The following is a 17,049-nucleotide window of genomic DNA, read 5'->3' on the forward strand; positions in this document are numbered from 1 at the left end:
ATACCGTAAGAGTGCTTTGGGTGTACCAAACGTCACAACTTAACTGGGTGACTATAAAGGTGCACTACAGGTATCTCCGAAAGTGTCTGTTGGGTTAACACGGATCGAGACTGGGATTTGTCACTCCGTATGACAGAGAGGTATCTCTGGGCCCACTCGGTAATGCATCATCATAATGAGCTCAAAGTGACCAAGTGTTCGGTCACGGGATCATGCATTACGGTACGAGTAAAGTGACTTGCCGGTAACAAGACTGAACGAGGTATTGGGATACCCATGATCGAGTCTTGGGCATGTAAAGTACCGATTGACAAAGGGAATTGTACACGGGGTTTGATCGAATCCACGACATCGTGGTTCATCCGATGACATCATCGAGGAGCATGTGGGAGCCAACATGAGTATCCAGATCCCGCTGTTGATTATTGCCCGAGAACCGTCTCGGTCATGTCTACGTGTCTCCCGAACCCGTAGGGTCTACACACTTAAGGTTTGGTGACGCTAGGGTTGTATGAATATGAGTATGCAGCAAACCGAATGTTGTTCGGAGTCCCGTATGAGATCCCGGACGTCACGAGGAGTTCCGGAATGGTCCGGAGGTAAAGATTTATATATAGGAAGTCTTATTTTGGTCGCCGGAAAAGTTCCGCACTTTATCGGTATTGTACCGGGAGTGCCGAAAGGGGTCCGGGGGTCCACCGGGGGGGTCCACCTGCCCCGGGAGGCCACATGGGCTGTAGGGGGTGCGCCTTGGCCTATATGGGCCAAGGGCACCAGCACCAAGAGGCCCATGCGCCAAGAAGACTTGGAGAGGGGAGAGTCCAAAGAGGGGAAGGCACCTCCGAGGTGCCTTGGGGAGGATGGACTCCTCCCCCCCTCTTGGCCGCACCCCTTCCTTGGAGGAAGGGGCAAGGCTGTGCCTCCCCTCTCCTTTGCCCCTATATAAAGGGAGGGGAGGGAGGGGCAGCCGCACCCATAAGCCCTGGCGCCTCCCTCCTCCCTGCAACACCTCCTCCTCCTTCCGTAGTTGCTTAGCGAAGCCCTGCCGAAGTTCTGCTGCATCCACCACCACGCCGTCGTGCTGCTGGATCTTCATCAACCTCTCCTTTCCCCTTGCTGGATCAAGAAGGAGGAGACGTCATCCGCTCCGTACGTGTGTTGAACGCGGAGGTGCTGTCCGTTTGGCACTAGGTCATCGGTGATCTGAATCACGGCGAGTACGACTCTATCAACCCCATTCCATTGAACGCTTCTGCACGCGATCTACAAGTGGTATGTAGATGCAATCACTCTCCCATGACTCGTTGCTAGATGAACTCATAGACGGATCTTGGTGAAACCGTAGGAAAAATTTTAATTTTCTGCAACGTTCCCCAACTGTGGCATCATGAGCTAGGTCTATGCGTAGTTCTCTATTGCACGAGTAGAACACAATTTTGTTGTGGGCGTAGATCTTGTCAACTTGCTTGCCGCTACTAGTCTTATCTTGCTTCAGCGGTATTGTGGGATGAAGCGGCCCGGACCAACCTTACACGTATGCTTACGTGAGACCGGTTGCACCGACTAACATGCACTAGTTGCATAAGGTGGCTGGTGGGTGTCTGTCTCTCCCACTTTACTTGGAGCGGATTCGATGAAAAGGGTCCTTATGAAGGGTAAATAGAAGTTGACAAAATCACGTTGTAGTTATTCGTAGGTAAGAAAACGTTCTTGCTAGAACCCAATTGCAGCCACGTAAAAGATGCAACAACAATTAGAGGACGTCTAACTTGTTTTTGCAGCAATTGTCATGTGATGTGATATGGCCAGAAGTTGTGATGAATGATGTATGATATATTGTGATGTATGAGATCATGTTCTTGTAATAGGAATCACGACTTGCATGTCGATGAGTATGACAACCGGCAGGAGCCATAGGAGTTGTCTTTATTTTTGTATGACCTGCGTGTCATTGAAGAACGCCATGTAAACTACTTTACTTTATTGCTAAACGCGTTAGTTATAGAAGTAGAAGTAGTCGTTGGCGTGACAACTTCATGAAGACACGATGATGGAGATCATGATGATGGAGATCATGGTGTCATGCCGGTGACAAGATGATCATGGAGCCCCGAAGATGAAGATCAAAGGAGCTATATGATATTGGCCATATCATGTCACTACTTTATATAATTGCATGTGATGTTTATTATGTTTTATGCATCTTGTTTACTTAGAACGACGGTAGTAAATAAGATGATCCCTTACAACAATTTCAAGAAGTGTTCTCCCCTAACTTTGCACCGTTGCTAAAGTTCGTCGTTTCGAAGCACCACATGATGATCGGGTGTGATAGATCCTTACGTTCACATACAACGGGTGTAAGACAGTTTTACACAGGCAAAACACTTAGGGTCAACTTGACGAGCCTAGCATGTACAGACATGGCCTCGGAACACGGAGACCGAAAGGTCGAACACGAGTCATATGGAAGATACGATCAACATGAGAATGTTCACCGACGATGACTAGTTCGTCTCACGTGATGATCGGACACGGCCTAGTCGACTCGGATCGTGTAACACTTAGATGACTAAGGGGATGTCAAATCTGAGTGGGAGTTCATTAAATAATTTGATTAGATGAACTTAATTATCATGAACTTAGTCTAAAATCTTTGCAAAATATGTCTTGTAGATCAAATGGCCAACGCTCATGTCAACATGAACTTCAACGCGTTCCTAGAGAAAACCAAGTTGAAAGATGATGGAAGCAACTATACAGACTGGGTTCGGAACCTTAGGATCATCCTCATAGCTGCCAAGAAAGCATATGTCCTTGAAGCACCGTTAGGTGACCCACCTGCTCTCCCAGCACTGCAAGACGATTTGAACGTTTGGCAGACACATGCTGATGATTACTCCCTCGTTCAGTGCGGCATGCTTTACAGCTTATAACCGGGGCTCCAAAAGCGTTTTGAGCATCACGGAGCATATGAGATGTTCGAGGAGCTGAAACTAGTTTTCCAAGCTCACGCCCAGGTCGAGAGATATGACATCTCCGACAAGTTCTATAGTTGTAAGATGGAGGGAAATAGTTCTGTCAGTGAGCACATACTCAAGATGTCTGGGTTGCACAACCGTATGACCCAGCTGAATATTAACCTCCCTGATGAGGCGGTCATTGACAGAATCCTTCAGTCGCTCCCACCAAGCTACAAGAGCTTTGTGATGAACTACAATATGCAGGGGATGGTAAAGACCATTCCTGAAGTATTCTCTATGCTGAAGTCAGCAGACGTTGAAATCAAGAAAGAACATCAAGTGTTGATGGTCAATAAACCACTAAGTTCAAGAAGGGCAAGGCTAAGAAGAACTTCAAGAAGGACAGCAAGGAGGTTGCCGCGCCTGGTAAGCCAGTTACTGGAAAGAAGTCAAAGAATGGACCCAAGCCTGAAACTGAGTGCTTTTATTGCAAGGGGAAGGGTCACTGAAAGCGGAACTGCCCCAAATACTTAGCGGACAAGAAGGCCTGCAACACCAAAGGTATATTTGATATACATGTAATTGATGTGTACCTTACCAGTACTCGTAGTAACTCCTGGGTATTTGATACCGGTGCCGTTGCTCATATTTGTAACTCACAACAGGAGCTATGGAATAAGCGGAGACTGGCGAAGGACGAGGTGACGATGCGCGTCGGGAATGGTTCCAAGGTCGATGTGATCGCCGTCGGCACGCTACCTCTACATTTACCCAAGGGATTAGTTTTAAACCTCAATAATTGTTATTTAGTGCCAAGTTTGAGTATGAACATTGTATCTGGATCTCGTTTAATACGAGATGGCTACTCATTTAAATCTGAGAATAATGGTTGTTCTATTTATATGAGAGATATGTTTTATGGTCATGCCCCGATGGTCAATGGTTTATTCTTAATGAATCTCGAACGTAGTGTTACACATATTCATAGCGTGAGTACCAAAAGATGTAAAAGTTGATAACGATAGTCCCACATACTTGTGGCACTGCCGCCTTGGTCACATTGGTGTCAAGCGCATGAAGAAGCTACATGCTGATGGACTTTTAGAGTCTCTCGATTATGAATCATTTGACACATGCGAACCATGCCTCATGGGCAAAATGACCAAGACTCCGTTCTCCGGAACAATGGAGCGAGCAACCAACTTGTTGGAAATCATACATACCGATGTGTGCGGTCCAATGAGTGTTGAGGCTCGAGGAGGATATCGTTATGTTCTCACTCTCACAGATGACTTGAGTAGATATGGGTATGTCTACTTGATGAAACACAAGTCTGAGACCTTTGAAAAGTTCAAGGAATTTCAGAATGAGGTAGAGAATCAACGTGACCGAAAGATAAAATTCTTACGATCGGATCATGGAGGAGAATATTTAAGTCACGAATTTGATACACACTTAAGAAAATGTGGAATCGTTTCACAACTCACGCCGCCTGGAACACCTCAGCGAAACGGTGTGTCCGAACGTCGTAATCGCACTCTATTAGATATGGTGCGATCTATGATGTCTCTTACCGATTTACCGCTATCATTTTGGGGATACGCTCTAGAGACAGCTACATTCACTTTAAATAGGGCAGCGTCTAAATCCGTTGAGACGACACCGTATGAATTATGGTTTGGGAAGAAACATAAGCTGTCGTTTCTAAAAGTTTGGGGATGCGATGCTTATGTCAAGAAACTTCAACCTGAAAAGCTCGAACCCAAGTCGGAAAAATGCGTCTTCATAGGATACCCCAAAGAAACCATTGGGTATACCTTCTACTTAAGATCCGAGGGCAAGATCTTTGTTGCCAAGAATGGATCCTTTCTGGAAAAAGAGTTTCTCTCGAAAGAAGTAAGTGGGAGGAAAGTAGAACTCGATGAAGTACTACCTCTTGAACGGGAAAGTAGTGCAGCTCAGGAAAATGTTCGTGTGATGCCTACACCAACTGAAGAGGAAAATAATGATGATGATCAAGGTACTTCGGATCAAGTTGCTACTGAACTTCGTAGGTCCACAAGGACACGTTCCGCATCAAAGTGGTTCGGCAACCCTGTCCTGCAAATCATGTTGTTAGACAACGGTGAACCTTCGAACTATGAAGAAGCGATAGCGGGCCCAGATTCCAACAAATGGCTAGAAGCCATGAAATCCGAGATAGAATCCATGTATGAAAACAAAGTATGGACTTTGACTGACTTGCCCGATGATCGGCGAGCGATAGAAAACAAATGGATCTTTAAGAAGAAGATGGACGCAGATGGTAATGTCACCATCTATAAAGCTCGACTTGTCGCTAAGGGTTATCGGCAAGTTCAAGGGATTGACTACGATGAGACTTTCTCTCCCGTAGCGAAGCTTAAGTCCGTCCGAATCATGTTAGCAATTGCCGCATACTATGATTATGAGGTATGGCAGATGGACGTCAAAACAGCATTCCTTAACGGGCATCTTAAGGAAGAACTGTATATGATGCAGCCGGAGGGTTTTGTCGATCCTAAGAATGCTAACAAAGTATGCAAGCTCCAGCGATCCATTTATGGGCTGGTGCAAGCATCTCGGAATTGGAACATTCGCTTTGATGAAATGATCAAAGCGTTTGGGTTTATGCAGACTTATGGAGAAGCCTGCGTTTACAAGAAAGTGAGTGGGAGCTCTGTAGCATTTCTCATATTATATGTAGATGACATACTTTTGATGGGAAATGATATAGAATTCTTGGACAGCATTAAGACCTACTTGAATAAGTGTTTTTCAATGAAGGACCTTGGAGAAGCTGCTTATATATTAGGCATCAAGATCTATAGAGATAGATCGAGACGCCTCATAGGTCTTTCACAAAGCACATACCTTGATAAGATTTTGAAGAAGTTCAAAATGGATCAGTCCAAGAAGGGGTTCTTGCCTGTATTGCAAGGTGTGAGAGTGAGCTCGGCTCAATGCCCGACCACGGCAAAAGATAAAGAAGAGATGAGCGTCATCCCCTATGCCTCAGCCATAGGATCTATTATGTATGCCATGCTGTGTACCAGACCTGATGTAAACCTTGCCGTAAGTTTGGTAGGAAGCTACCAAAGTAATCCCGCCAAAGAACACTGGACAGCGGTCAAGAATATCCTCAAGTACCTGAAAAGGACGAAGGACATGTTTCTCGTTTATGGAGGTGACGAAGAGCTCGTCGTAAAGGGTTACGTCGACGCTAGCTTCGACACAGATCTGGATGACTCTAAGTCACAAAACGGATACGTGTATATGTTGAATGGTGGAGCAGTAAGCTGGTGCAGCTGCAAGCAGAGCGTCGTGGCGGGATCTACATGTGAAGCGGAGTACATGGCAGCCTCGGAGGCAGCGCATGAAGCAATTTGGGTGAAGGAGTTCATCACCGACCTAGGAGTCATACCCAATGCGTCGGGGCCGATCAAACTCTTCTATGACAACACTGGAGCTATTGCCCTTGCCAAGGAGCCCAGGTTTCACAAGAAGACCAGGCACATCAAGCGTCGTTTCAATTCCATCTATGAAAATGTTCAAGATGGAGACATAGATATTTGCAAAGTACATACGGATCTGAATGTCGCAGATCCATTGACTAAACCTCTCTCGCGAGCAAAACATGATCAACACCAGAACTCTATGGGTGTTCGATTCATCACAATGTAACTAGATTATTGACTCTACTGCAAGTGGGAGACTGTTAGAAGTATGCCCTAGAGGCAATAATAAAAGCATTATTATTATATTTCCTTGTTCATGATAATTGTCTTTTGTTCATGCTATAATTGTATTATCCGGAAATCGTAATACACGTGTGAATATATAGACCATAACATGTCCCTAGTGAGCCTCTAGTTGACTAGCTCGTTGGTCAACAGATAGTCATGGTTTCGTGACTATGGACATTAGATGTCATTGACAACGGGATCACATCATTAGGAGAATGATGTGATGGACAAGACCCAATCTTAAGCATAGCACAAGATCGTGTAGTTCGTTTTGCTAGAGCTTTTTCAATGTCAAGTATCTCTTCCTTAGACCATGAGATCGTGTAACTCCCGGATACCGTAAGAGTGCTTTGGGTGTACCAAACGTCACAACGTAACTGGGTGACTATAAAGGTGCACTACAGGTATCTCCGAAAGTGTCTGTTGGGTTGACACGGATCGAGGCTGGGATTTATCACTCCGTATGACGGAGAGGTATCTCTGGGCCCACTCGGTAATGCATCATCATAATGAACTCAAAGTGACCAAGTGTTTGGTCACGGGATCATGCATTACGGTACGAGTAAAGTGACTTGCCGGTAACAAGACTGAACGATGTATTGGGATACCGACGATCGAGTCTTGGGCATGTAACGTACCGATTGACAAAGGGAATTGTATACGGGGTTTGATCGAATCCACGACATCGTGGTTCATCCGATGACATCATCGAGGAGCATGTGGGAGCCAACATGAGTATCCAGATCCCGCTGTTGGTTATTGCCCAAGAACCGTCTCGGTCATGTCTACGTGTCTCCCGAACCCGTAGGGTCTACACACTTAAGGTTTGGTGACGCTAGGGTTGTATGAATATGAGTATGCAGCAAACCGAATGTTGTTCGTAGTCCCGGATGAGATCCCGGACGTCACGAGGAGTTCCGGAATAGTCCGGAGGTAAAGATTTATATATAGGAAGTCTTATTTTGGTCGCCGGAAAAGTTTCGCACTTTATCGGTATTGTACCGGGAGTGCCGAAAGGGGTCCGGGGGGGTCCACCTGCCCCGGGGGGCCACATGGGCTGTAGGGGGTGCGCCTTGGCCTATATGGGCCAAGGGCACCAGCCCCAAGAGGCCCATGCGCCAAGAAGACTTTGAGAGAGGAGAGTCCAAAGAGGGGAAGGCACCTCCGAGGTGCCTTGGGGAGGATGGACTCCTCCCCCCTCTTGGCCGCACCCCTTCCTTGGAGGAAGGGGCAAGGCTGCGCCCCCCCCCCCTCTCCCTTGCCCCTATATAAAGGGAGGGGAGGGAGGGGCAGCCACACCCATAAGCCCTGGCGCCTCCCTCCTCCCTGCAACACCTCCTCCTCCTTCCGTAGTTGCTTAGCGAAGCCCTGCCGAAGTTCTGCTGCATCCACCACCACGCCGTCGTGCTGCTGGATCTTCATCAACCTCTCCTTTCCCCTTGCTGGATCAAGAAGGAGGAGACATCATCCGCTCCGTACGTGTGTTGAACGCGGAGGTGCTGTCCGTTCGACACTAGGTCATCGGTGATCTGAATCACGGCGAGTACGACTCCATCAACCCCGTTCCATTGAACGCTTCCGCACGCGATCTACAAGTGGTATGTAGATGCAATCACTCTCCCATGACTCGTTGCTAGATGAACTCATAGATGGATCTTGGTGAAACCATAGGAAAATTTTTAATTTTCTGCAACGTTCCCCAACAGAACAGGGGTGGAATTCCCGTACTCTGCTAGGCAGGTACGCGCCGCGCAGCCGAGCAGGGCGATGAGGGCCAGGATAGCGGCGAACTTGGCCATGGTCATCGCTAGCTCGGGGGGTGTTCCTGGAGTTTGGGAAAGGTGAGGCGGAGTGTTGGCGCGAACCGGGGAAGGAGAGCGAGAAAGAAGACCAGTCCTGTCCGCGCCGCTCGCTGGTGATGGCGAGATTGTCGAGGTGTCCGGTTCATGGTGCACAGTGTCTCGGGGGAGGTTAAATAAGTTTAAAAGGAAGGAGGCTGGGGGAGGTGGTGGCAGGGCGGGAGGTTTGCCAAACAGAGAGCCAGGCTGCCTATCGCAGGCATCCCGGGAAGGAGCAGCGAGCGGGTACGTGGCTGCCAAGTTAGCTTGTTGAAGAGATTCAAAAGTTTGAGGGGAAGCTGACTTGGCATCCTGAAGCGATTTGGAGAGGACGAACGTTGTACCAGGAGTGCTGAGCGGCGACCGATATACTATCGAGTCCGCAGACGAGACGAGCGCAAGGAAAAAATTATCCTGGTAGGGCAGGACAACGAAGCTAGAACGACCAGAGAAAAAGTGATCCAGGGCCAACTTAACTAGACCAGCACTGGGTTTGGCTACTGCTGAAATTTGACTTATCCAAAGTAAAGAGTGGCGATTAGGATCAGGTGGTGCATTGGCAGGTGGAAGAACACCTACATTGAAACTACGCAGGATGAGGGAACGAAACTTGAACCCAAGACGTAATGGACGAACCTGAACTGCATTCCGAGACGAGCAATCCCCAGCTCGAGGTTGCAGGCGCACGACCCTCCCGAGAGACGGCGATGGAGGAGGTGAGGCAGGCGCGGCCGGCTTGGTGAGCAAGAAGCGGACATCAACCCCGAGTCTTCTTAGATCGCCGAACAAGACGACAAGGTCGGCGACCTCTCTGTTGGCGACGAAGAAGGAGAACTCATCTTCGGCGACCATGGTAGAAAGGAACTGATTGGGGTTGCCGCCGAACAGGCAGTGAAGGAAGAGATCACAGAGCACTGGGGTGATAGGCAGGTGGAATTGGAAGAAGGTTGCCGTAAGTTGGCAGCAAGGCGGCGATGGAGCCGTAGGGGCAGTGACAAACGATTTTAGCGTAGCGCAAGCAACATTTTCAAACTTGAGGCCAGTTGAGTGGTGAAGAAAGAGCGTGTCCGACAGGGAGCAGCATGACTGGAGGTCGCTCGAGCCCGATAGCGGGGAGGAGGACGGCTGGAAGGGAAGGAAACACATCGAGAAGAGCCGATGGTGAAAAGGTTTAAGGTTAAGGATCGAGCGCACGAGAGCAGCGTGCGGGATAGAGAACATGAAAGTTTGGTTGTTGAGCAGACGGACATTGAAGCACCGAGCTACTCCACCAATGACTGCCTGAAGGAGTGCACCGGCGAGCAGCTCATCGAAGGAGAGCTTAGGAGAAGAGATGCGGAGGCAGACGAAGTGGGTGGATGAAGCAAAGGCGGAGTCCGGCAGGACAAGAGGAAGGAGGCCGTCCCCATCTCCGATGCCAAGGAAGAGGCGGAGGGAGGCCTGCGCCAGGCGGACGTAGCGGGGGGAGGCAGCCGGTGGCGGCCGCCCAGAGGCGGCGGAGGTGGGAGGTGGGAGAGGAGAGGCCATCAGAGAATGTAACCCATCCGCCATAGGATTTGTGATGCGCTTGTGTCTGCTTCCTGGAGCAGCGGCTAACTGTGGCGGCTAAAGGGTTTAGGGTTTAGGGTTTAGGGTTTAGGCCTAAACCCTATATGTCAATATGTGTATATAGACTCAAAGCAAAAATAGTGTATATAAAACCGTTCATTGTGTCGGTGTTCTACGTATTCTGTTTTGGTGTATTTTACTTCTACTTCTGTAAGGATAATTTGGTCAGAATGAGGCCAGGTCTAGCCATCACTCGCAACCACATGCGTAGACACTTAGAAAAGATAGAGAGGCTGCTGCACCACTGTCCTTGGTCGTCATGCCATGACACTGCCCATGTCGATAGTCTGTCGGCGTTTCCTCACGTACACTGGTTCTTGTCCAGCCCCCTTTGTCCCCGGATCCGGCCTGTCCGGCCGGCTGACTCCGTGGGGCGGCCGCTCTGGCTCGGGACTCTGCTCCCCGACGTGGATGCGGTGCAGGGTGGTGCACGCGGAGCAGACCTTCCTCATCTACCAATCTGGAGGGTTGTACTTCCCCTATGGCACTCTCTTCCCTGTAGGTTCCGGTTGATGGCGGCTTGAGGTTGCTGGATCCGGAGCAGACAGAGGTTGGTGGTGTAGGATTGGGACCGGAGGAAACTTTGGTCGGTTGGCCCGGCAGTGGTGACGTCTCTTGGTGTCGTTTTCCTCCTTGGAGGCACAGTCAAGGTCCCTCCTATCCACACTTGATCCTCCTCACGGACGAAAGTCCAAAATCTGCCTTGGATTTGGTGGCGGCAGCGCCTTGCGCGTCATACCCTCCTTGGAGGCGCCGTCTTGGGAGGCTTGGGTTTGCGGGAAAGGGTTGTTCTAGGCGGTGGGCTTCGGGTGACAAGGGATTGAGTGACAACGGTGTGTGGACGCTGGCAGGTGGAGCGGCGTGGTTTCTACCGTATCATCAACGTCTGGTCTCGGCAGCGTGGGTCTTGGCGTCAGATGCGTGATGATGGACGCCCGCGGGAAGGTGGCACTGTCTGGCGGCGTGGCGGCGTCAACAGCAGGCCTGGCAAGGTCGATGCGTTGGTACCTTCTTTGAATATGGATCGGTGAAAGACGGCGGCGGTGGCCTCTCAGAGTGCGCCGGACCGGTGTGTGACCTAGGCCCGGTATGTGGCTGGGCTGGGACATCCAGCTTTAGATGTTAGCTTTTGATGCGATGTCTGTTTGGTATTAGGTTCAGACATTCGGCACTCTTTTATCAAAGGATAGGAGTAGCGACAGGTGTTGCCAAGATGATGGCTTCAGGCTTAGTGATGTATTACTTTGTAAGGTCTTTGTGAATAATTATAAAATGGCTGCATGCATGCATCGCCCAGATTCAGAGGCCGGGGGTATATCCTCCTTTTCTAAAAAAAAAACTGGTTCTCGTCCAGCCGATCGCCCTCCTTACAGTGTCAAAACTGTACGTGGTCATTGGTTTTCCTAGCTGAATAATAGATCCATTCAGCGTGAGTCTGTTCACAACTTGGCGTAGTATAGTTAATGTTTCTGTTAGATAGCTAGGCCATCGCAAACGGATCGTAGGATGGCACGATTGCATGTGCGGCCTGATGGCAACACGACGACAGTCGGGTCGACATGGGATCGCACAGCCGACTTACCCGTTCAAAGCTGGTTTTACGTTTGAGTTCTGTCAACGTATAAATAGAGCTAAAGAGCAAAGCCGAAGGAAGTTGAACGACGCCAAAAAAGAATCTCGCGTGCGTATCTCCCTGTGTTCTCTTTTCCACAGTGTACGCGTGTGTCTTCCGGTCTGTGATCCGACACATGTTACTTGGAGAATTGGTTTCAATTTGTTTCAATGATATTTGACTGTATGAAACATGAATTTCTTGATTAATAATATGAGAACTAAAACTATACTTTATTGTATTTGATCACTTCATTGTCGTAAAATACTTACTGAATATAGGTAGCATAATAGGATGGAAACTGGCTGAGGCTTTTCTCATACATATTTGCATGTTGACAGGGAATCTATGCCGATGTGGCATATTTGTTACTTGAGAAAAATAGATTAGTGGAGATCACCTACTTAGTTATACGAGATAATACCCCATGCATTAATGCAAGAATTGGTTGCAATTTACTTCATTGCGAATTGGTTTGTGGAACATGAATATGTAGATTAATAATCTGAGAAATGAAACTAAAAATACATTTGATTTATTGTACTTCATTGTTATATAGTTCTAAAAGAGTAATTGAATATAATTAGCATAATGGTATGAAAAGCTTGTTTAAATAGATGGTTGCATGTTGTGGTGGGCTTTTTCAATGCATGGTTGCATATTGTGCTAGCATGTTGGCATGTGGAGAAAAATTAGTTAGCAAGAATCAACTATTTAGTTAGAGCAATTCCGAATAAATAAGCTAAGAATTGCTTAAATAAGTAATTTTTTAGGTTGAGCAAATAATAGTCTTCCTTTGACACAACAGAGATATCTAGGAACACACCAAGAGAATGATGACATCACTATAAGTAACAAAGAATTACAGGAGCAAATTGTTATTCAAACAACTTTCATAAGGGGAAGTTGAAAAACGGAATGCCACAACGCAATAAAATGAAATAATAAATACAACAAGAGGGAAAATTAATTTTAAAACAACATTACAAAGGTAATCAAAATAAACATCAATGGAAACCCGAGAAAGCACGAGCTTATTCTCAATCTCAGCCGGTTGAAAAATTGCAATGATGTGATAAGATCAACAAGATTAGTGTGAGTTGACGACACGACAATTCCTCCTGATCTCAACAGGGGCACGATCGAGAAAATCGGTCCTGGTCTTGACTTCGATAGCACCCATCCTTACCATGGCTGCCTTGAACTTCTCCTCCCACACACCGTTGTCCTTGGCATTGGCACGCACCGCTGCACTTGTATCATCTGCCTTCATAAGTGCGGCATCTGAATCGAAGAGCACCTCGTGGCTAAGCACATTCTTGTAGTACTTGTTGTCAACCTTGTTAGGGGTGTTGATGTCCTGCACCACCGTGTTATCAGTTCCATTGTCTGACTTGCATTGCTCCCGGAGAGAACTCATTAGCGTGGGGTCCATGTCGGAGGTGCTTGGGTTGAGGCGGTCAGAGAAGGATGAGTTGAAGGACGAGCAATGTGAGATTCCAATGGTGTGTGCACCAGAGAGGGTCACCATCTCGTCGGCAGTCAACCCCTTGGAGGCGAAGTTGGCCTTCAGCTGGTCCACGGTGGCGAAGGGTGGTGGCAGGTTGGGGAGTGTCTCATTCTTGAAGGAAACAAGTCCATCATAACGGCCAGCTGTCATGTTGAAGTAGACCTTCTTGTTGCTGAGGAAGTAGGTGGCATCACGCCCAGCGAAGGCCAGGACATCAGCGCATGAGACAACGTCACTCCCACATTCCTTCTCGATTCTAGCCTTGGCGGCATCAATCACCTCGAAGCCACGCAGGCTCAGGTTTGGGACACCCAACTTCTCTGGTGGGCTGTTGGGATCCACTTGATCCAGAAGAACAGAGGCATCACAACCCTACAAATAAACCATTAAACACCACATACACATCAGCCTACATATATTTCATGACACAAAAACATTTATGTATGTGGAGGTTTTAATGTTAAAAAGTCTTACCCTGACGAAGCAATCGTGGAAGAAGAGACGAATGAGTCCAGCCATGATACCGGCGCTGGCATCACGCACAACTTCCCTCACGATATCTTCCGCACGAGGGCATGACTGCTGGTAGTAGCCAACCACGAGTCCTTTGGTGGGTGGGCTAGGGATGGGCGGTGGAGGGCTAGGTGTGGTCGGGGTGTATGGGGGCGGAGGACTTGGGGTAGCTGGTGTGGGCGGTGGAGGGCTAGGTGTGGTCGGGATGTATGGCGGCGGAGGACTTGGGGTAGCTGGGGTGGGCGGTGGAGGACTAGGTGTGGTCGGGGTGTATGGTGGCGGAGGACTAGGTGTAGTCGGGGTGTACGGCGGCGGGGGACTAGTTATGCTCGGTATGGACGGAACAGGGGTGGGATTCCCGTACTCTGCTTGGCAGGTACGCGCCGCGCAGCCGAGGAGGGCGATGAGGGTCAGGACAGCGGCGAGCTTGGCCATGGTCGTCGCTAGCTCGGGGGGCTGTTCCTGGTGTTTGTCGTGATCAGCTTGGGTGGACTGATGAGAATACGCGCTGCTCGGCCTGCTATTTATAGCAAGCTAGCTCGAAGGGGGAGAGCCTGAGCTCTGGATGACAATCGTGGGAGGAATGTTGCCGGAAGAGGCAAGTGGGAAGCGAACGTGGGGAGCACAATGGCGATACAGCTCAAGCAGTTGACATTCTTACGCTGCTCCAGCGCATTATACTGGGCGACAAGGCCATGAGTAATCGGGGAATGTTTTGTTATTATTGCATCGTGTACTGCAAGGGTGATTATTGAAGCGACTTAGATTAGTGCTAGTAGTGGTGGTGGTGGTATTATTTAGCCCAAGGGAAGGCAACGAGGGAGAATGGGAAACTGCCGATCGACTGCACACACGTTTTCCTGGATGAGCACGTACACTTTGGATCAGTGGTGAACTGCTGTCATGGATGGGCAGAATACCAAAGCTCAACTAACACACGCCCGGAGTGTCAAAGCTCAACTACTAATCAAGTTGCCAACTAGTAACATACTAACAGTTAACAGCTAGCTCGTTCAAGCAGTTGACAACTTGACATTATACCGGGCAGCTAGCTGCTGCTCCGCTACATCCATTATACCGGACGACAACCCGATGACTAGCACAACTGGGGAATGAGCATGAGATGTCAGTACGTCGTGTACTGTGACGGTGATCATTGAAGAGGATTAGCACGTTGGGTATTGCGCGGGTCGTGTAGCGCTAACTGCCGAGTGACTGATCTGCATTACAGAACTCTTATATAACTATGAAAATGGCAGTCAACTTTGATCATGCATGTATGGACTTGCTTGTAGTTCAGTTTGTTGTAGTGCTAAACTGTTGACAAGGCCATGAGTAATCGGGGAATGTTTTGTTATTGCATCGTGTACTGCAAGGGTGATTATTGAAGCGACTTAGATTAGTGCTAGTAGTGGTGGTGGTGGTATTATTTAGCCCAAGGAAAGGCAACGCGGGAGAATGGGAAACTGCCGATCGACAGCACAGTGCACACACGTTTTCCTGGATGAGCACGTACACTTTGGATCAGTGGTGAACTGCTGTCATGGATGGGCAGAATGCCAAAGCTCAACTAACACACGCCCGGAATGTCAAAGCTCAACTACTAATCAAGTTGCCAACTAGTGACATACTAACAGTTTAACAGCTAGCTCGTTCAAGCAGTTGACAACTTGACATTATAGTATTATACCGAGCAGCTGCTCCGGTACATCCATTATACCGGACGACAAGCCGATGACTAGCTCAACTGGGGAATGAGCATGAGATGTCAGTGCGTCGTGTACTGCGAGGGTGATCACTGGAGAGGATTAGCACGTTGAGTATTGCGCGGGTCGTGTAGCGCTAACTGCTGAGTGACTGATCTGCATTACAGAACTCTTATATAACCAAAGTTTTAAATAGCGCGCTAAGCATCTTAGCGCCGGACCTCTTTCAAATGCTATAGCGTGCTATAGCGGAGCTATAGCACGCTATTTAAAATGTTTGTTCATTTGTTTGGATCAAAGTCTCTTAGCGCAAGACCTTTTGTAAACGCTATAGCGGGCTATAGCGGAGCTATAGCGGGCTATTTGAAACAGTGTATATAACTATGAAAATGGCAGTCAACTTTGATCATGCATGTATGGACTTGGTTGTAGTTCAGTTTGTTGTAGTGCTAAACTGCTAATGGTGTGTGAATTTTTACTTTTATGAATTTTTGAAAGTGCTTATAGATTTTCATTTTCATTTTGAAAGTGCAGAGGCAGAAAGAGTTTTGCATGGCGTTCCTCTTGTACAGTACTCCCTCCGTAAACTAATATAAGAGCGTTTAGATCACTACTTTAGTAATCTAAACGCTTTTATATTAGTTTACAGAGGGAGTACTTACTGACGTACTCCTTCGTCTTTAAATAGATGATGACATATAAATTTAGTTGAAGAATCAGTTATTTTAAAATTTGATATAATATATAGAAGAAATTATTAACAACTACAATGTTGAATAAATACATTATGGACACATATCTAATGGTGGATATACCAGTATTATTTTAGTATTATTTATCTTCAATTATTTACATATAGGCGTTGTCAATTATTATTTTTAAGCCAAAGGCTTTGTCAAATTTAGAAACATTGATTTTTTGACTTGTTTTATACGCCATCTATTTGGGGTCGGAGGGAGCTAGCTTGTGAGTTTAGCATTCAGCTTGGCACGATACTCACTATGGTGCTTTTTAGTCTGCATAAAAGTATTCTCTAAGTAAAAGTATCTCTAGTTTGATCAAACTTATAGAAAAAAGTATCAACATTCACAATACCTGATAAATACTTATCATTATATTTATTATGAAATTTAATTTCATATTATATTCATTTGGTATTGTAGATGTTGATATTTTTTAATACAAATTTGCACAAACTTTACAAAGTTGACTCGACACAAATCTTATACGCGGAATAAAAAGGACCAGAGGGAGTACTAACACACTACAACTGCTATTCCTAGTTCATGCATAGGGCTGTTATCGATCGACGCATACCCTGTGAAGGTTCTTCCGATTTAGGCGAGCTTGGCCATGGTGGTCGCTAGCTCGTGGGGCTGATCCTAGTGGTTGTCGTGATCAACTTGGGTGATGAGTCATGAGAATACGTGCTCCCTAGCCTGCCTATTTGTAGGTCTAGGGTGGAGGGATGGAGATATCGATTTACAAAGCACGCAGTGCCCAAGGAACAATTGTGCGAGGAATGTCTCCACTTG

At 47.4% G+C, this 17,049-nt stretch overlaps 1 protein-coding gene and 1 pseudogene across 1 annotated transcript; both read right to left on the reverse strand.

The window, feature by feature from the left end:
- The window catches only part of LOC123135328 (peroxidase 2-like), a 10,531-nt pseudogene extending 2,005 nt beyond the window's left edge, over positions 1–8,526 (reverse strand).
- A 4,090-nt stretch (positions 8,527–12,616) lies between these two features.
- On the reverse strand, positions 12,617–14,289 carry LOC123134895 (peroxidase 2). The gene is made up of 2 exons (XM_044554045.1): positions 13,770–14,289; positions 12,617–13,667 (listed from the first exon to the last, which is right to left on the reverse strand). The coding sequence occupies exons 1-2, from the start codon at positions 14,241–14,243 to the stop codon at positions 12,876–12,878; spliced, it is 1,266 nt and encodes a 421-aa protein (XP_044409980.1). The 5' UTR covers positions 14,244–14,289; the 3' UTR covers positions 12,617–12,875.
- Between the last annotated feature and the right edge of the window lie 2,760 nt (positions 14,290–17,049).

The sequence above is a fragment of the Triticum aestivum genome, chromosome 6B (genome assembly GCF_018294505.1).
Source record: "Triticum aestivum cultivar Chinese Spring chromosome 6B, IWGSC CS RefSeq v2.1, whole genome shotgun sequence".
Lineage (NCBI taxonomy): Eukaryota > Viridiplantae > Streptophyta > Magnoliopsida > Poales > Poaceae > Triticum > Triticum aestivum.